Source organism: Eretmochelys imbricata, chromosome 1 (assembly GCF_965152235.1).
Source record: "Eretmochelys imbricata isolate rEreImb1 chromosome 1, rEreImb1.hap1, whole genome shotgun sequence".
In the NCBI taxonomy this organism is placed as follows: domain Eukaryota; kingdom Metazoa; phylum Chordata; order Testudines; family Cheloniidae; genus Eretmochelys; species Eretmochelys imbricata.
Window position 1 is genome coordinate 197,948,478 of NC_135572.1, and position 20,939 is coordinate 197,969,416.

Consider the following 20,939-nt stretch of genomic DNA (forward strand, 5'->3'; position numbering starts at 1 on the left):
ACAAAACTACATGGTCTGAAAGACCCAAGGCAACCCTGCGCACCCTTGGCCTGTACACCCCAGGGCTGGCTAGGAAGCGGTTCAAGCTGCAACAGAGCCAGAGGTTTGGAAGTCATCCTTGGTTGCAGCCCTACCATAAGAAGGGCAAGACCTAAAAGTGCCGGCAAGGCCACCAGCCAGCATCCTCCACTCAGTCGAGCTACACATGTAGCCAACAGGGTGGTAAGCAGGCGTTTTGAGGGAATGCTTGAGGGTGACCTTCCAGCCTGTGTCCTGGATCCTGCTTCAGGGCTTTTCTCCAACTGCCTGGCCCCTTTCCTCCCTGCCTGGGCCTCCATAACGTCGGACCGATGGGTCCTCAGCACTGTGGCTTGGTATACCCTTCAATTTATTTCTGTCCCCCCTTTCCTACCCACCTCCCCATCCCTCTTCAGGGACCCCTCTCACGAGAGCCTGCTCACTCAGGAGGTGCAGGGCCTTCTGCAGGTGGGAGCTGTGGAGGAAGTCCCCCAAAATTTCAGGTGCAAGGGTTTTACTCCTGTTGTTTTTTTTAATCCCACAGGCCAAGGGGGGTCTAAGACCCATCCTGGACCTGCAAGACCTCAACAAATATCTCAAGAAGCTGAAATTTTGCATGATCTCCCTGGTCTCCGTCATTCCTTGGATCCGGAGAGACTGGTACGCCACCCTTGATTTGAAGGACAAATACTTCCATGTATCGGTATCCACGGACACGGACGTTTCCTGCGCTTCATGGTGGGGACCACCCACTACCAATTTCCAGTGCTCCCTTTTGGCCTGGTAACAGCCCCGAGGGTGTTTACCAAGTGCATGTCGGTAGTGGCGGCTTACCTCAGACATCACGGTATCCAAATTTACCCATACCTCGATGACTGGCTCATCAAAGGCGGCTCCAGGACCCAAGTCCAGCACAGTATCAATGTGCTACAAGTCACATGCCATGCTCTGGGCCTGTTGATAAACGAGCAAAAATCAGGGTTAATCCTGGTCCAAAGAATTGAGTTTATCAGAGCGGGACTCGACTCTGCCCGAGCCAGGGCATTTCTACCACAGGACAGGTTCAGGACAGTGTCAGATCTCATTGCCAGCACACCCACTCACCACAGCCTTAGGCAAAACAAACATCTGACTGACACACTATAATTAACTAATTTATGTACAAATTAAATTATATCAGATTTCAGATCAAATGTAGCTTCTATGTCATCTTCTGTATTTTTGGTTATTCTCTGAGTGGATAAGTAATATATCCAAGTGAGGTATGTGCATTCAAACCCTTTGAAATTAGAGGTATAGATTCTCTAAAGTCCTTGGTACTGATAATATACATTAAAATAAATATATAACAGTTGTGTTAACTATAGCTTCTAAATTATAAAAAATGTTGAATCATAGGGTTTAAGGCCAGAAGGGACCCTCCAGATCATCTAGTCTGACCTTCTGTATATCACAGGCCCCCGATACCACCCAGTACCCCCATACTAAACTGGATATGTGGGTTGACTAAACTAAACACATTCAGTCAGTCTTATTTGGACAGAATTAGATTAATGTGGGATCAGGAAGGAATTTCTCAAGCCCCTCAGTGTTTATTTATGCAGGGAGCATGTTTTTTCCACTGCTCCTCTCTGTAGCATTGCATAGGGATCATCTGTTAGGATCAGGCAGGTCTATCCCACATAACTGATTTGCTGCAGAAATTGGTGGAACTTGGTCCATGTGGTCAATGTCTTTTGTGCTTCTGTGTATGTGATTTATACTTTATTATTGCTGTAATCTTTGTGTTCATCTTAAACTACGGGTTTCTTTTACTTGCATTATATTACATTGTATAAGATTAATTGCAGTTGGTAAGAGAGGAAGGTGTTGGAGCAAGGGAGCTAAAATCCAGTCCATGCTTCAAAAGGAATGGTGTAATAACATGATGTGAGCATCTTTTCATCAGGTTAACCTAGAAAATATAAATTACATTTGCCAAAAATAATCCCACTGGGTGAAAGTCACCCTCTGTTACCCTGATGTTACTATTACTACTTGTGTAGTACTGCACTACTTGGGTAACGCTTTAGGTATTCAAAGGGCTGTATGGACATTAACTACTTAATCCTCACAACATCCCAGTGAAGTAGGTAGATATATGGTGTTATCTCCATTTTGGAAATGGAGACATCTGGGCAGAGAGGTGAAGTGACTTGCCAAAGGCTTCACAGCCAGCCAATAGAAAGGCCAAAATTAGAGCCCTGGAACCCCTAAAGCCGAGTGAAATTTGGAATTTTTGTCCTGCAGGAGAGTCTGATATTTCAATATTTGTTTTCATCCCAAATAGAGCTGAAAATTGGAGATATTTGTTCTTTGCAGAGCTAAATAGTCTAAAAAATTTGATTCAGAAATGTTGCAATATTTTGTTTCAATGTATTTAGCTGAAAGAAACCATTGACATTCTGAAATAGGTAGCTTGGTCAGAAGGGAGTCTGCATCACACGATGGGAGATGTAGTCCTACTGGGAGCCCAGTCCACAGGAGAGAATGGGAGCCAGAATTAAAACTGCCATGAGGCAATGTGTACAATAGGAAATGCAGTTGAATATTGAACTGACTCGAAATGCTTAGGTTAGTTCAACAAAATGAAATACTCTGATTTGGGCTGAACTGACCCAAAGCAAAATATTTTTTTAAATTTTTTCCTGACAGAAAATCAAAATTTTGGGGTAAAATTGAAATTTTCCCTGGGGGGGGGTGGAGGGAAAGGAGTGGATTTCAATTTTGTGGAAAAATGCGTTTTTATCAACAAATCATTCTGACAGAAAATTCCCAACTAGCTCTACTCCCAACTCTGTGCTTGTTCCTCATTAAAATTGGGCGTTATTGGGTTTTCTTCTGATAATGGGCATGCCTTTTTAATTGACTGGGAGCCCAGTACTGCAGTCTTCATTAAGGCAAAACTCTTGAAGTCAAATCAGGTAAATGCTGCAGAACTGGTCCTTAGAATTGTAAGATGCTCATTATCTTATACACCAGGGTGGGCAAACTTTTTGGCCCGAGGGCCACATCTGGGAATAGAATTGTATGGCTGGCCATGAATGCTCACAAAATTGGGATTGAGGTGCAAGAGGGGTTGAGGGCTCTGGTTGTGGGTGCAGTTTCTGGGGTGGGGCCAAAAATGAGGAGTTCAGGGTGTGAGAGGGGGCTCCAGGCTGGGGTGGGGGAGTGAGGTGTGTGTTGGGGGGGGGAGTGACAGCTCCAGCTGGGGGTGCGGGCTCTGGGATGAGGCTGGGGATGAGGAGTTTGGGGTCTAGAGGTGTGCTCCAGGCTGGGACCAAGGGGTTCAGAGGGCGGGAGAGGGATCAGGGCTGGGGCAGGGGGTTGGGGTGCGTGAAGGGGTGCAGGCTCCAGCTGGGAGTGTGGGCTCTGGGGTGGGGCTGGGGATGAGGGTTTGGGGTGCAGGACGGTGCTCTGGGCTGGGATTGATGGATTTGGGGAGCAGAAGGGGGATCAGGGCTGTGGTAAATGAGGCATGGGGAGAGGCTCAGGGTTGTAGGCTCCCGGTGGCACTTACCTCAAATGGCTCCTGGAAGCAGCAGCATGTCCCTTCTGCGTGCTGACCCGTCCACAGGCAACACCACCGGAGGGGGCCATTGGAGCGCGCAGGAGCCGGGGCGGGGCATGCCACTGCTTCCAGGAGCCATGTGGGGCGGCCCCCGACCCTGCTCCCCGGCTGGAGCGCTGGAGCGGGGCAAGCCCCAGACCCCGCTCCTCAGTGGGAGGTCGAGGGCTGGCTGAAAATGGCTGGTGAGCCGGATCCGGCCCACAAGCCATAGTTTGCCCACCCCTGTTATATACTGTAAAACCTGTATGAAGAGATCACTCTTCTTTGTCAATCTCTGTTTTAAAAGACTACCCCTCCCCAAAGTATTCTCTACATCCTAACTGTTCTGCTTGCCCTTAAGTCGACAATAATCTCTGTTAAACAACCAACTTTTCTAGGCCCTTTGTGACACTTTACTTTCTGGACATAATGTGTGGACCTCCAAAGTGACTCTGTAAAGTAATGCACTTGAACTTTTCATGGGTCTTTAGGAGCTGAAGGATGGGCCATGTATCATTTAGAGGGTCATTTCTTCTTAGGATTTACAATCAAATCTCAGATTTTATCTATCTCCTTAATGTCGTACGGTATCAATGATCTCCACTCAGGCAATATGTAGGCTCTTTTTTTTTTTTGGTAGATGTGCTAGAAATGTAGTAATAAACTCCATGAGTAGAACTCACTTATTTTGAAATTTATGTATAGTGAATATACTCATTCATTGACTGGGTTAATCTATTATTTTTACAGTAACCATCCAGAGCATATTGCAGCCTAATTTAAGGCCATCAATCTACAATCCTAACTCAGGCAAACCTCCCACTAAAGCTAATGGAGGGTTTGCCCGAATAAGGACTGCAAGATCTAATCCTAAATAATTATTTAATGCCTGTATTCCATAATAAAAAATGTGGATATGCAGATGTCTTTGTAATGACACGATGATAGTCTCATATGTATTACTGTGGGTCTCCTAACCAAGGGTGGATCAAGGGATAATCTAGCTGCTCCATATTGAGACTCCAGTTTAAAGCCAATCATGCAGTATTAGGCTCCACAAGTTTGCTACAAAATTGAATGAGAGGTTGATGGTTTTAAATTGCATTTTAAAATGTAAACATGAAGATAGGCTATGGCAGTGTATGCTTCTAATTTTAGATTTTGACATTTATGAGCCGTGAGTGATGATTATATTTTGTAAGGAAGCAAAGATTTTTGAAATGGCTAGCCCAGGAAAACTACTGAGAGATTACTATTAAAAAGTCATCATTTGCCAGTAGTTACTACATAGTGGTGTCTGGTATGCTGCAGTTATTTACTGTTCTAAATTTAGAAAACATACGTAGTGACTTAAACAGCATGTTAGCTGCATAATTGGGTTGGGTGTTGACCATGCTGGCAGTGGTTTTCTGAAACGCTTCGCCTTCTTAGCATGTGTTGATCCTGCTGGGAAAGAGTTAAGTGGGTTCTGCTGACTCACTGAGACAGGGTGCTTGTTTTCCCACCTGGATATAAGGGGAGTGTGAGTGGCTTTCTAGAGAAAAGGAGCAAGGATATAGGATGGGGCTGGGCAGTCTCTCTACGCCAGTGGTTTTCAACCTTTTCAAGTGGAAGTGTGGACCCCTTTGGAAATCTTAGACCTAAGCTGTGGACCCTCAGAGGTCTGCAGACCACAGGTTGAAAACCACTGTTCTATGGTAATGACAATCTTTCGTGGACCCCTTAGACTGTAGACCACGGTTGCAAAACACTGCTCTAAGCAGCTAAGTTTTGGGCTTGCACTAAACTTCATTATCTTATTCCTAAATTTTTTGTTCATAAAGCCATATCACAGGAAAGGGTTGAGTTTTTGACTCTATGCAATATGTTTTAGAGCAGTTTGGGAAAGCCACCTGCTCACAGTCCTGTATTAGAAAGTCTGTGTGTGGGTGCATAATCTGCTCTATCCAGAGTGACAGCATATAGTGCATGTGCCATCAAATCAAAATACAGCTGGTAGGTGTTATTTTAAGCCTGCTGGCCTTGACCAGGCCAGCTGTTCAAGTGATCTAAAGAGAGAAGCATTTTGGTAAAATACATTTTTGCAATACAGCATTCATGTGTCACGTTATAATAACCGATTAAATCAGAGAATGGGGAGAGGGATTATTAATAGGCTACTGAAAATGATTTGTTCTGTGAATTTATGAAATATTAATGTTCAGAGTCTTCTTATCTGATCTGAGACCATCTCCCCACATCACAGTGTGCGCAAATGGTCCCTGTAGGAATGGGAAGTTAGCATTAGTTATGTAGGTGTGATGGGGAGGCATGTGTGCAGAGTATAAGCTGTCCTTGCTAGCAGCTGCTGTGCTTCTTCTGTGTACTACTTCCTGACTGTACACCTGCCATTCCAGGGTGCTACCAAAGGTACAGGAAGTGAAGGTGGGAGCTGTGACCCTGCTTCTCCCTTGGCACTAGCTCAAAGAATTAAAGGAATGGTCCCTCTCAAGGGCTTCTGAACCCTAGGAAGAAGTGGAGGAGGAGAGCAAAATAGCTGCAATGGCCTAGTGCAGCTTGACTTTTTAAACAGCTAGCTAACCCTTCTCTAACTTAGCTGTTTCTAGAGATGTCACTTTTGTGGCCGAACTATAGTTCTTCTTTTTCAAAACCTGGCTCTTTTTAAACACATGAAATGTACTGGATCAATACATAGTGACATTAGTAAAAACGCAATTTTCTTTGCACAAGGTTCCTAATGTGCTGCACCACCAGCAGAATGGCAAGTTTTGCATCTTTAAAATGTTCTCTGTACCTTTAAAATACTACTAATGTTCATGTTTGCATGGCAGAAGGTGGCAAAGATACTTTAAAAGATGCCATAAACATAATTTAAATACAAAAAATGGCTCAGGCTGTGAAACAAACTGACAAAGACTAGAAAAGATTTGGTCTGCCCTACTATTTTTTTAAATAAGTAATTTAGTAAAAAGATCCTACAAATGTAAAGCTAACACCTAGAAAATGGTATTTCTGGTATGCAACATGTTACTCGGCACCATGTTAAGCTCTGCTTATTGGGGATAGAGCTAGGACTGGATTGCTTAGAGTTGGGATTGGATCTGTTCTGGATAGTCATGCTGTAGCATTGGTGAAGCCATATTAAGTCCATTGCTGGGAAACCTCAGTCCTTTGCGTGGAAGGTGCACAGTATTTTGTTTGGATGCTATATCATTTTTATTTGTAATAAATGTACTTTATTGTATTTCATATTTTAATACTTCCATTGCCCCTGCAGTGATGCTGCCATTCATTAATATTCCATTAGAATCAATAGAACATCATCATTATTGATGTGAGCATGGCTGAAACCAAATACAATGTGCTAGACATTTCTAAACACGAAATAAGACACAGTCCCCCTCCTAGAAGACAAATCGAAAAATGACCCCACACTAAGTAAAATGGCCATGGTGGTAGTTGGCCATGTTCGGTAATACATATGAATAATAAAATGAACTATTTTTTATCATATAAAATCTCCAAGTACTCACAACCTACCTATTATCAAACTAGAAAACCCTTGCACATCCTAGTACATTGTACAGTGTAACCTGCACTGAGTACCACCTCCTCTAGGCCAGCCCTTTCTATTAAGGAACCATCTTAGAGTCCCTAAGGTTTCTAGTATGTTTTTTTTTTTAACCTTAAGTTAGATCGGCTTGTACTAGGCTACCTATTTTTGTTGGTCTCATGGATGGTTGCTTAAGACAGGTTTCATGCTATCCTAAGACGGCACAGTAAAGAATATCATAGTTTTTTAACTGAAAAGTGTAATTGTTCATATTTACACTGATAATGAAAGAGGAATCTCCACATTTCTAGGTGATGCTCTCATGTAGATAATTACATTATTATCTGCCCAGCTAAATACCATAGCAAGACGGTCCACTGGGATACAGCATTGCTCCAAAACTGCTGTCTGGTGGTGCTTGTGTGGACTTCTACATGGACAGCTTGTCCTACCACGCTGCTATGTGAGGGTCCCTCCATGCTAGCAGCATGGTTTGCTCTCCATTTCTACAAACCTGCAGAGTTGAGCGAGGAGACTCCTGTGACTATATCATAGAAGTGAATGTTGCTAATGCCATGTTGTTTTCCACTCAAAAATCTGAAGAATACTCAGGGGAGCTGCTTGTGGGGTGCAGATACTCCCTTGCTTCCAATATGATGTAAGTAGAAGATTCCTCCCCCCCGCCCCATCGGTCACTCATACGAACCAGCTAAGAATTTCAATCTAATCAGTACCAAGTGAATTTAACCTTTAGTTTTGTTTAAAAGACACGTGCATTTTTGAATTCACAAACTCAGCAGAGTTAACGCTTATTTCCTGAGATGTGAGAGTGAAAAGGAAAAGGTTAATTAGAACCTGCATCTGATCTCTAGCATGGACTCTGTAGGATAGTGGAGATTGAATCTAATGTGTGTTTTTTGGATTCACTTTTGTCGTATTCTCTGTGTGTATGTGTGTATATGTGTGTATGTATGTACATAATAAATCTCAAAGATTGTTGAAAAGATACCAGTCAAAAGTGCCTAGTAATTTGGGGTCCTTGAGACCCCTTAAAAGGTCCTGATTTTCAGAAAACGCTGAGCATCTATCTGAAAATCAATGCCTTTCAAGGTGATTCAAGTTGAGCATCCAAAATCACTATTCACTCTCGAAAATTTTGGCCAGTTTATTTTCATCAGTTGCTTTAATAATAAATATACTACTTTCTGCCTATGTTATCAATGTTAAAATATTTCTGGGAAAAAAATTTTGGATATTAAATTCCATTTTAATTCTCCCCTCAACTTACTTGGAATATTCTTATCTTTTCAGAAACTGTCCTATATGAAAGAAGAAATGGATGGGTGAGTATTTACACTGCCCTATACTTTATACTGTAAGGTAACAGCTATAAAGCTGAGTTGTGACATTTTGTAAATCTTTCTCTCGTTCTGGTTTCTCTCCAGCGCCTGCAGTGATTGGTCCTGTGGGTAAGTCATTTTTACTTTTTAAAGCTTGTGGCCAGACCCTGCTTAATTTAGTTTACACATTGCAGATTTTGTTTTTAGTCTTAAGTGATAAATGATGAAATTCACCCTGGTGCAGAGGAGTCAGGACCTAAGTAGTGTGGAGATCGCTTGTGCAAGCAACAGGCAGAGTGTCCCAGCATGGTTGGCATGTTCAGAGCATCTCAGCCTGCCTAGTAAAGCACCTGTATTTTTGCCTCACTGAACACAATACTGTACTTAGTTGTGTCCAGCCAGGCAAATACACAATCTTTACCGGAGCGGTAAAGAGATTAGTGCAGGATCTGACCTGGGGAAAGAGCCATGTCACTGTGGCCTGTGTTTGTAGCGGAGTACTCTGGGCTGTGACCCAGCAAGTTTGTACTTGGTGAGCCCTTCATGCCTGGAGACTTGAAACTCTAGAGATGGCTCTGGGCACCCTTGAAAATTGGACCCATTAATGTTCTGTTTGTTAATATTTTTATATACGTTTAAAATGCCATAAGAGGTGTACTCTAAACATGTTATCACAGGGAAATTAGCTGCACAGCTCCTGTTGATTTTAATAGGGAGATCTCTCACTTAAAACTCTGTGTAATGCTAATGAAATTTTTATGGTAAATATAAATAGTGCACCTGCTGGGGAAATGAGTCACTGAAAAGACTTTTTAAAAAACAAAGGTAATTGTTCTCATAACGACAGCATATAACCACAGTATCACATATAAAAACGTAATAACACAGAGGTGAAGAAAATGGCAGGACTTAAACTAAAAACAAAAGTCTCTACATTCAAAGAAAAGTTCTCCCTATCCCCCGCCCCACACTTGGCTGCTATGACATACACCCCACAAAAGCCGACTGACTTCAGTGATGTTTCAGGAGCTGTAAATCTGTTCAGAATTTGTTTGCCATCCTGCTTCCCCCATGCCATTGAGGATTTCATTTCTGTAAAACAAATATTCTGGCCAATTTAATTCATTCTAGGCATCTTAAACTTTGTGGGCCTGATTCTTCTCTCACTGACATCAGTTTTATCCCAGTGTAGCTCTTACATTAATGGAGTTGCTTCTGATTTACACTTGGGTGAAAGAGTTCAGAATCAGGTAATGGGATTTGTCTCAATTTGAAGGTTGGAAGTTTTAGGGGAAAAATAAAATCTGCATGGGAAGGTTTGATTTAAAAGAAATTAAATATCTCTTCATAATAATTGCTTTACAAAACTGTACTAAATGCAGAGAAATGTGACAGGACTAGAAATAACTTACTAATGAAATAGGGTTAAATGCTGCCCTGGGATGCATGGATCCATGCACAGTGATGACTTCTGCCTCACACTGCATGTTTCTGAGGACAGAAAGGGGTGCATAATGTTTTGTTTAATGTGAACTTTACATTAACAGCTGCCTTAAGTAGTAGTCTTTGACACAGGCATTGTAAAGGAGACTGATAACCAGCTGGCTAGCTAATACAATTGAATGCATCAGATGGATTTACTGTCTCTCATTTAAAGTAGGTGTACTAAACATGTTGTAGTCAACCCAGTGTAAATTACTCTGAGGCTGTTCACAGCAGAAAATTAGAGTTGGCTTTCTCATGTTTCTTATTGGAATCAATGGAGTGTTCTCCTTTTGCACTTTTGCTTTTTTCGTTTAACTTTTTTTTAACATTTTAACTCTATAACATCCCACACCTCCCTCAAATTGATAGTTTACTTTGCATTTGGAGATGAGGCAATGTATTGAAACGTAGTCTGGCGGAACAAAAATATGATGTAAGAATTAAGTCAACTAACTACTAGGTGATAACGTAAAGGGGAACATATACATTTGAATTTGCATTTGGAATTTGTCTTAGACAGATTGGCTGTGGACCAGGTGTCAGCAGGAAGAGATTCACTATCATGTACGTCAGTATATTCAAAATACACAAAATCTTTATTAAGCATTAGAGAACCAAGTCCAGAATGTGGCACCTGAAGCCTTAATTGAACTTTGGATCAGAACTTTGATGTGGCCTTACTTTTGTAAGGGCCAGAACCAGAAGACCAATTCTAAATACCCCTGAATTAGGAATGGGGTTTGTGGTTCGTGGTTCAATCCCATCTCAAACACACAATTTCTCATCACATTCTCCATATGTTTATTGTATTGTATTGTATTAATCATGTAGATATTTTCAACCAATGTTGGTTGGCTTTCAGTTGGTCACAAGACAAAAAATGGCTTTTGCTGTTGACCTCTGAAGTGGGCCATGATTTAGCCTGGACACTCACTGACATTGGATGTGGACACTCCGATGAAGAGGCAGGATAGCATGGTATCCAGCTCCCATAAGCATCTAACAAGAAGAGCTGATCACCTCCCACTGCGGAGACAAATGGGATGCCTCCACTGATGTCTCCTACTGAAGGCACAAGCTGGCTGGCTCTCCTCTTGACTTTTGCACATAAGGAGCTAAGTGGTTATCTTGGGCATCCTGAGTGGTCCTTTAGGAAGAGCAGATGCCCCAACCCTCTCCAGCCTTCGGAAGGAGTCAGCAGGCAGACTCAATCTTGCCTGTTGAGGGGAACTGTTGTTCTATGCTCAAGTCCTTTATGCACATGAGGACTTTGGTGCATAACTAGGGTCCTACCAAATTCACGGCCATGAAAAATGTGTCATGGACTGTGAAATCTGGTCTTTTGTTGCTTTCAGATTTCACAGGGGAGACCAGCGTTTCTCAAATTGGGAGTGCTGAGCCAAAAGAGAGTTGCGGGGGGATGTCACAAGGTTATTTTAGGAGGGGTCACAGTGTTGCCACCCTTACTTCTGCACTTCCTTCAGAGCTGGGCGGCTGGAGAGCGGTGGCTCTTGGCCAGGCACCCAGCTCTGAAGGCAGCTCCCCACCAGCAGCAGTGCAGAAGTAAGGGTGGCAATACCATACCATACTGCCCTTACTTCTGCATTGATGCCTTCAGAGCTGGGCAGCCAGAGAGTGGCGGCTGCTGACTGAGGGCCCAGCTTTGCAGGCAGCGGTGCAGAAGTAAGAGTGGCCACACCATGCCGTGCCATCCCTACTTCTGCGCTGTTGCTGGCGGCAGCTCTGCCTTCAGCGCTGGGCTCCCGGCCAGCAGCCGCCGCTCTCCAGCTGCCCAGCTCCGAAGGCAGTGCCGCCACCAGCAGCAAGGCAGAGGTAAGGGTAACAGCACCGCAACCTCCCCTGCAATAACTTACAACCCCCGCCCGCCCCTCCCCACCCCACACATACAGAGGACCTTTCTGGGTCAGGACTCTTACCGTAACAATACCATGAAATTTCAGATTTAAATAGTCTGTGCTGACTTTTGGATGCAGCTTCCTGCCAAAGATACACTTGTATATATTATGACATAAGAAGCACCTCGTTTTGTGTGAAGCTTTGGGAAAAATAAGTGGTGGTATTATCGCTATTGACTTTTTATAGGACTTTGTTCTTGGCTGGGGGGAGAAGGGAAGCAGACAGGCTGACATCCTCCGTAACCTGTATGACTGTGTCCCCCCCCCATGTACATCATCTTTGATACAGGAATAGGCTGTGCACTTCCTTTATCAACCTGGATAGTCTAGGTTGAAGGTCTGTGGTGTAACAAGTATCCTGTATTTTAGTAAACAGTTCAGCGTGCTTGGCTCTATTTTACTCCAGGATCTCATAGACTTTAAGGCCAGAAGGGACCATCATGATCATCTAGTCTGACCTCCTGCACATAGCAGGTCACAGAACCTCACCCACCCACTCCTGTAATAGACCCCTAATCTCTGGCTGAGTTACTCAAGTCCTCAAATCACAGTTTAAAGACTCCAAGGTACAGAGAAGGAAGATGAGGAAAGGGGGGACCCTCTGCAGAGACAAGCAGAGAGGGAAGTATTCTGTGGCCCTGGACAGTGGCGACTCCCTCTTGCTTCCCTGGGATTTGGATTTTCCCATCAGGCGAAGGCCTTGGACCCTGCGGGGGGGAAGAGAGGAAGAGGCCCAGGGAGGACAACCTTAAGTGGTCTTGGTGGCCAGGTTACTGTTAGCTAAAAGGGCCCCGGGTCAGAGCTTGGGCGGGGGGGAGCAGGGGTTGTGGCTGTGACCCACTAGGCCACGCTTCCCAACCAGACCCTGAGTGGAGACTATTACTATTGGGATCATTTTCTTTCATATTAGAGAGCTGGGGGCATGGCACACATAATTATTCTTAAATTAAACAAGCAAAAAAAAATCCAGAGAAAAATCTTAACTACTAATTTATTTTTAAAATGACCTAAAAGACATCAATGGTATCACAGATGTACCATCATATGATAGATCTAAAGTGTTGCTTTGCTGTTAACTGGAGGCCTTGATCCAGCAAAGCACTTAAGTATGCGCATCTTATGACTTCAGTGGGTCTATTCATGTTTAAGTGCTTTGCTGGTTTGGGACCTATAAATACACAGAAGACCGCTTCAGATCCTCTCAGAAGGCAGGGGAAAATCTGTGGCATGACTGATGTATCATAAAGAAAAGATAAAGAACCTATCTTGGGGTACACTCTTCATGAGAACTGCTTGCTTAAAAGGGCTTTCTTTAGTCCCAGTTCAGCTTGTGGGTGCCCCTAGGGCTGTGCCTTTGGACCTTACTATTGCTGCCTAGGATCAAGTAGTTAACAGAACTAGATGGTCTGAAACCAATTATTTCTGCCAAGGCACCATAGTGCAGCATTGCTCATCCTTCTTTCTTTTGTGTGCTCCTTCCTGCCTCTCCAAACATACATGATATATTTGTATATTTTGCTGAATGCTCAGCCACGCTGGTCCAGGTCTTCACTTGTGCAGGTAGGACAAGAGAAATTACATTTTTGTCGAGTATTCTTTTCTCAAGTTCACAGTGGCCCAACAAATGCCTAAATTCTTCTCACTGAAGTCACAGGGTTGCATGAATATAACTAAGGGTAGAATGTGTCCCAGTGATTTCATGTTTGGGTGAACTTCAACATGTATTGATCCAATGATTGAAAAAGGATAAAGGAGAATTTGCATCTGTATTTACCGTGAAGGGCAATATATATTTGATGGTCACTAAAACATTGAGTCAATATATGTATTATGTACATTCTGAATGTCTTCATCAGAAGCATCTGGAAATATCTCCACTGTAGCCAGGAGTTTCTCAAGTATCCATTTTTATTAAATTAACATTTTAAGCTAGGAGTCCAGAAATAAGTATTGAGTACTGGCAAATCAATCAGGAAACACAGATTTGCACATGCAATGTGGTTGGTTAACATTGTTCCTAAAACCAGTGTTGTAGGCCTCTGATGTGGAAAACCACTTTAGTTAACTGGGCAAAATCTATCCCTAGTGTTACTTCATTGATTTCAGTAGGGTCAAACCTGAGATATAGTTGGACCCTGACTTGTGTTTTCAGCCAGTTGTGAGTGAAAATTGTGTGTGTAACAATACCATTTATTTCTTATTATAATGATCAAATCTCTCTGCTTGTCCATATGCATGTCTGGATGCATGCATGGGCACTTGAATTCAAAAATTTAGCATAAACTAGGTGGTTGTTGCTGTAGAAGTTGCTCTTGACATTACAGAGGCTGTTTGGTCCTCATTTTATCAGTTGTCTGGTCTTGGAAAGAGTTGTTCAGTTAGCGTTTAATGAGATTTAATTGGCTATATTTTAACAGAGAAAGGCCTTTCCTTCACTGGTGGAGCTGCATGAGCGTATGCACCTTGTGCAGATGTGCTGCTCCATTATAAACCATGGCTTGCACCAACCTGATCCCTAACCCAGGGGACAACGGTCAGAGTTACAATTGGGGGAACTTCTCTAGTTGAAAATAGCAGGCTCTGTACCTAGATGTCATTAGAAAATTTCTGCCAGCGACCATTTTATAAATGAGAGCTACGGCCATCCTCCCCATCTCCTGCCATCATCATGGCTGCTTCCAACATCCTTCCTGTTTTCTCCCCTCATGGTTGCTTCCCTGTGCCTGCAAACCAGGGACTTCCCCCTCTGACCGTGTCGTTCCCTCTTCCACTCCCTGCCAACTGCTTTTTTCTCTCAGCAGCAGCTGGCTCCATCTGCCCCCACGCTCCTTGGAGTTGAGAGGAGGTGGCAGCGAGAGCTGGAACAAGCTGCTGCTGAGAGGAAGAACAGGCCACTTTTATTGAGGTCCCTGTGTAAGCATTTAGAAGCCTAATTTTAAGCAACTGGAATTTTGGAAATTTGGCCAGGGAAAAATAAAACTAGAGTTTATACTGTAGCATTATATGCGTTTTTTTGGTCTCCCTTGAGGAAAAAAGTCTTCAAAAACTCCAGCAAATTAGCTAAAAATGATCTTCCAGTAAATCAGGGGGATTAAAGTAATAAAATAGTCTTCTTTCCTCGCTCCGCCACTGACTTGCCTTGTCACGATATGCAAGTCACTTTTCCTTTTTGTGCTCCTGTTTCCTTTATGTAAAAGGAGGTTCATGTGAGGCTTAATTCGTAAAGGGCTTAGAGCAGGGCTTCTCAAACTTCATTGCACTGTGACCCACTTCTGACAACAAAAATTACTACATGATCCTACAAGGGGGGCCCTGAAGCCTGAGCCTGCCTGAGCCCCGCTGCCGCAGGTGGGGTGGGGTGGCAAAGCTGAAGCCCAAGGTCTTCAGCCCCAGGCAGGGGGCCTGTAACCTGAGCCCCACCGCCCAGGGCTGAAGCCCTTGGGCTTTGGTCCCAGGCAGTGGGGCTTGGGCTTCAGCCTCGGGCCCCAGCAAGTCTACTCTTGGGGGAATTCTGTGCCACTGCACATGCACAGAGTTTGTCTCCCACAGATTTCATTGCTTCCCTGCAGAAAAATGACTTTCTGATGGGGAACCAAAGGGAAGTCACAAGAGCAGCCATGCGACCCTCACCAGCAGTATGTTTCGGGTGTCCAGGGCACCTGGCAGAGAGGTAAATCCCTGTGGAGCAGAGGGTGGGACTGGGGAAGACCCAGCTGGTGGCTCTGACCCTGCACTAGGCACAGCTGCTAGTCCTGGCTGGGCTGGGGAGGACAGGACTTCCTCTTCCCCTGCACGGCATTTGGAGCTGGGTCAGACCCACCCCCAGATTTCTCCCTCAGTTGCAGGAAGCTCTGCAAACTCTGTTCCCCACCCACTTCCTGCACCCATCACTCCTCAGCTGCAGGGGGAGGGAGCTACAGGGAGCTGCTCCCGTATCTGCCCAACCCCCATGCATCCAGACTCCCTCAAACCCAGACCCTCCTGCTGAGCCTCGACCCCCTCCCCCGTACTCAGAAACCCCACCTGATAAGCTCAACTTCCCCTGCACCTGGACCACCCCACCTAGCCCCAACCAGCTGCACCTGGATCCACGCCCCAGTCCCCCAGCATCTGGACTCCCCACTGAGCCCCTCCACACACACACACACCCAGACTCCCCTGCCAAGTTCTATCCCCACACACACAGACCCTCTCCCTCCGCTGAGCCCCAGCCACCTTCACCTGGACTCCCCTGCGGAGTCCCATTACCATTGCACCCAAAACCCCACAACAAGCCCCTATGTATCCAGATCCCCCACTGAGCCACTCGCACCCAGATTGCCCCACACAGAACCCTCTCAACCCACACCTGGATCCCCCCCACACTAAGTCCTCCACACTTGGATCCTGCCTTGCTGAACCTGCCTGCCCACACCTCGTGCACCTGGCACTGAGGGGCAGGACCCTGGGGTGTTCTGGGGCAAGCCTGGTCCTTGCGCTGTGTCAGGATTGGGTATAGCCTCACTGCTGAGTCCGTGTCCTGGGGGAAAGCTGCACAGTGATCTACCATCTCTGTGCAGCCAGTGGCCTGTGCTCCCCAATGCCATACTGGAGCCTCCAAATTTATTTGACAAATAAAATTTTCAGAATTTTAAAATTTTGTGAGCAGAATTTTTATTTTTTTGGGTGCAGAATGCCCTCAAGAGTACAAGTCTAAGCCAGCCCTGGCGACCCCATTAAAATGGGGTGGCGACCCACTTTGGGATCCCGACCCACAGTTTGAGAACTGCTGGCTTAGAGCATCTTGAGTGGGAAGCATTATAGATGAGCAGAGTATTATTTTAAATCTATGCTGGCATGATTGTGCTTCAGTGGGAAATGTACATCTTTTGTCTTTGCTTTCTATGAATTTTTGTGTATGAGTTTCACTATCTTGAACACTTGTGGGAAGTGAATTTTTGGTTTGCACATTCCATCCAATACTTTGGGAAAGTTAATTTCAAATTTGCTTTCTGTGAACATTGCATCAGAAATATGACATTTAGATGCTATAGTGACAGGTACCTTAGAAAGAAACCTGATTGTGGACTTGATCTAATGCCCTTTGAAGTCATTGGGAGTCAGAACCTGAATAGATTGGAAGTATTTGATCAGGAAACAAGATAGCTCTGACTTCAAATTTAGAATAGGAAGCAACTAAATAAACAAAATTGATTCAAATTTATTAATTACAATTAAGAAAATCACAAATTGTTCATTGACATTGCATGAACAGAAAAAGAAGCAAAATTTGTTGACTAACTTACGTTATATATTATTCTTTCAGCTCTAATCATCACTTATCTTATAGCCTTTGTTTGAATAGTTTTGGTATGCTAACAAGGTGCATCTTTCCAGATGTCAGGAATCTTGCCACTTATTTTCTTGAGATTCTAAATGTACCAAAAAGAAGTCGCAAATTATCTAACCTGAAGTCCTTTAAAATCCATAGATTATGTAGACCTGGACCGTTGTCCACGTTAAGAACAAGAGCATTTGGTCTTTAATGATTGCCTTTGTTACCGGCAGGGTATTTTTAGTAACACCTCTTCTACACTACCAGGAAATGTTCTCTAGTCTGGGCATCTGTCCAACTCTTCCTTTTGTAAAGACCAGTCAAAATCAACAGATACACAAATCACTGTACTTACTGCTCTCATCACCAGACTATACTACTTTCAACAAACTTCATCTCTTTGTTAGATCACTTTGTGGGCTGGTGTCCACAGCTCTGGGCTGTGCATTGATTTGATCCTTTTAAACATTTCACAATATTTCTGTAATATGATTGATGATCATTTCAGTGATAACGTCTACTATATTTGTAGCTAGTGGAGATGGTCCTGCTGCTGAAAACAGGTGACAGATACCAGGACTTGGAAGCAAATATAAACAGCTGTATCTCATGTCTGTAACCTGCACTTTTGAGGGTTTTTCTGAGATGCATTGGCTTACTGCTCAGGAAAATATTTTGAAGTCTTGTTTAATCAATATTTTCTGCTTTTCTAAGCAGGAATTTTTTAAGAAGTGCCATCCAAAGACAGCCTGGATGTTACTGAACAGGCATGAGAAACCATTCTTTTGCCACTCCCCAAACTTAATGTTTTCTGGGCTAACACTGTCACAACAGCTGTACAGAGCTGGCCTAAGGATACTGGGAAGCTTTAGCGAGATAAGTCCTTGGGATAAACAGCAAACTCAACATACTCATTTTACATCATTGCGTGTGTGTTTTTGTGTGCGTGCGCATGTATCTTTAGGTAATTCCAGTCTCCTGCTGCAGAGGTGAAGCCCAGCTGCTTGTGTTTTTTAACATTAGCAACCTGTTCACATCAGTTTTATGTTTTTAAGGTTATCTTCTCCAGGAAAAGGATTAGACACATTAAAAATTAAAGGAAGAAAGCCGAGGATTTTTCACTTTCTAGTTCCTCCATTATTAGTGTGAGTGGACCCAGGGGCTTCTCAGGACTCAAAGGTCAGCGGTGTTGGAACAAAGACATGTTTGATCTTGCTAAAGTTCAACTTAGGGTATAGCTGCGTAATTTGAAGCATTTAGTCAGGCTCCATTTTGTGTGTGTGTGTGGAGGAGGATTTTCAGCATTGTCTCCAAAGTCACAGGACGATTCCCAGTTCAGTGGCAGCAGATGGCCCAGCCACGGAAACGGTATTAAATAGAACAAATGGGAAATGGTGTTCCAGGCAGGCTGCTGCAAAGAAGACCAATTCTTTTTCAAGTACTTGAGCCCCACTATTGTTCTGATTCCCCTAAATTTAGAGAGTATATTATAGTTCTGATTTTTAAAAAAACCTTATTGGAACTCAATGTTTTTCTTGTCAAATGTTTGAAAGATGGATGAACAATGAAGAGGGTTGGCACAGAGAAAAACCACAGGTTTTACAATTGTCCATTATGACCTCAAGTTAGCAAAATACTTCAATATACATATTTAACATAAACTTAAAGGATGTGAGGAATCTTAATGACTTCACTGGGACTACTCATGTTCTTAAGAACCTTGCTGAATAAGGGCCTATATAGAATAATGACTTAGTGTAGAGTTCTGCCATTCTTTGAGGGGTGATCTAAGGTCCAATTTTTTGTTTTATTTGGGAAAAACACCCACTAACTTCAGGGGGAATTTTGGAGTAAAGACTGCAGGATAAAGCCCCAAGTAAGTCATAGAATCTTTGGGATTAAAAGCAATATGGGGGGAAAAAAAGGATGTTCTCAAAATAAACATTAAAATGCATTAAAATTCACAATTTTGAACTTTAGCATGTTCTTGTTGAAGGGAATTTTCTTGATTGAAAATTGTAAACAGCAAGACAATAAAGAAAAAATGTCTCCGGTACCATCTTATGTCTTAGAAGCATATCAGGATGAACTCTTCCTGCTGCAATGTTCATTTTATGGTAGAGATATTACAACCGATGAAATAAGATTTTTCCCTTCAATTGAAAGAAATATTTCAATCCAATAAACACTCATTTTCCTAAACTGATCACTGAATTAGGTCTCTTCAGAGCTTAAAGCCCAATCTTAAAGATTTGCTGAATTTATCCAAAAAAGTACCTTCCTGCAAATCAAGTATTGTCGTATTCACTAAGGGGCTGGTCCTGTGAGATGCTAAGCATACCCTAAACTCTCATTAGTTTCAGTACAGATTCAGCAGCTTGCAGGGTTGGACCCAAAATCGCTCAGGCTTAGAACCAGAGCCAAGCAAAACTTGCTGGTTCCCTTTCACATTGAGAAATTTTCATCTCATTTTGTTTGGGGTGGTTTTGTTTTTCATGTTTGGCCAAAGTTTTGGGTTTGAACCCCCCTAGTAATTTGAATATGAAACTCAGCTGAAGCTGCTGAATTTTACATAATTTTGACCGCAAACCACTGGGACGGAAGACGTATGAGCAACTTCCTTTTCGTTCCATGACTTTAATCCAGTTCTGATCTTTGTTATAAACTTCAGTGTGTTTTAAATGGTCTTTCCAGCAGAATTCCTTTGTTTTTGGCTGATTTGTATAAGTTATCTGTTCATTAAATAAACCAAACCCTCATCCCCCCCCCGCCCCTCCCAGGTCCCTTACTGCAATGGATTACCTAAAGTTTGCTCTTTTGCCAGTCTTAGGTAGAACGGATGTATGAAATGGAGCAAAACTGGAGAGGTGCTGAGTGCCTTGTACTTGTACTTGTTCCCATTGACTTTAGTGGGAGTGGCTAGTGCTCAGCACCTCTTGGGTTTTGGCCTCTCTTTGGGCTCTAACGTCTATACCAGAAAATTTTTGAGTACCCTCAAATCCCCCTGACATCTATGGTGCATTCTTCACCTTGCAAGCTGAGACCTTAGATTTTAAGATCTGTGGGCATGGATTACATCTTCATTTTTGTACTTTACAGCACTCAACATACAGTAAACGTGCAACGTTATTTCAATTATCTATTTATTTCCTCAGCTGTGGTAGAAAAGAGAAGACTATGACACCTTTTCCCGAGTCTCACTATGTTAGCTTCCTTGTGAGAGGCATTTTTTTAAATCTGCAGATCCTCACAGGCTGTCGCTGGTGTCTTCACGTTGTCTCTGTGTGCTGTTCTCATTTGTTTCTCCTGCAAAGACATTAAAAGGCTAGATGCAATTAATTTTGTAAATCAGGTCAGTTGGAAGTAAGGGAATTTAGCTTCTCTCCGGAGGCACTTTGCATCTTGCAGGATCAGGTTCAAAGTCTGAATAACATAAGACTTGATTTTCAGGACTCCTAAGGACCCATAGCTTCATTTCAAATCAATGGGAACTTTGGGTGTTCTGCTCTTTTGAAAGTTAGAACAGTTGTATTCTGGTCATTGCTGAGGCTGCAACTCAACATCATAGCTGTATGAGCACAGTTTGACTCCTGCAACCAAAACTGACTGTAGTGAGGTTGCGCGGGTGCAACTGAGGCCAGAATTTGATTTCTGATATATTTATTCACTCATCTCTGGCTAAATTCAGCGTTAAAGTCAATGGGTACATCTGCAGTGCAGTTGG

The 20,939-nt window shown here is 43.3% G+C and overlaps 1 protein-coding gene across 1 annotated transcript in view; it reads left to right on the forward strand.

Annotated features, from left to right (window-relative positions):
* Positions 1-20,939, forward strand: part of IMPG2 (interphotoreceptor matrix proteoglycan 2) — an 89,763-nt gene that overhangs the window by 35,162 nt on the left and 33,662 nt on the right. The window contains exons 4-5 of the mRNA XM_077807306.1: positions 8,472-8,503; positions 8,606-8,629. Coding sequence (XP_077663432.1) covers positions 8,472-8,503; positions 8,606-8,629 — 56 coding nt within the window. The remainder of the gene's footprint in view (positions 1-8,471; positions 8,504-8,605; positions 8,630-20,939) is intronic.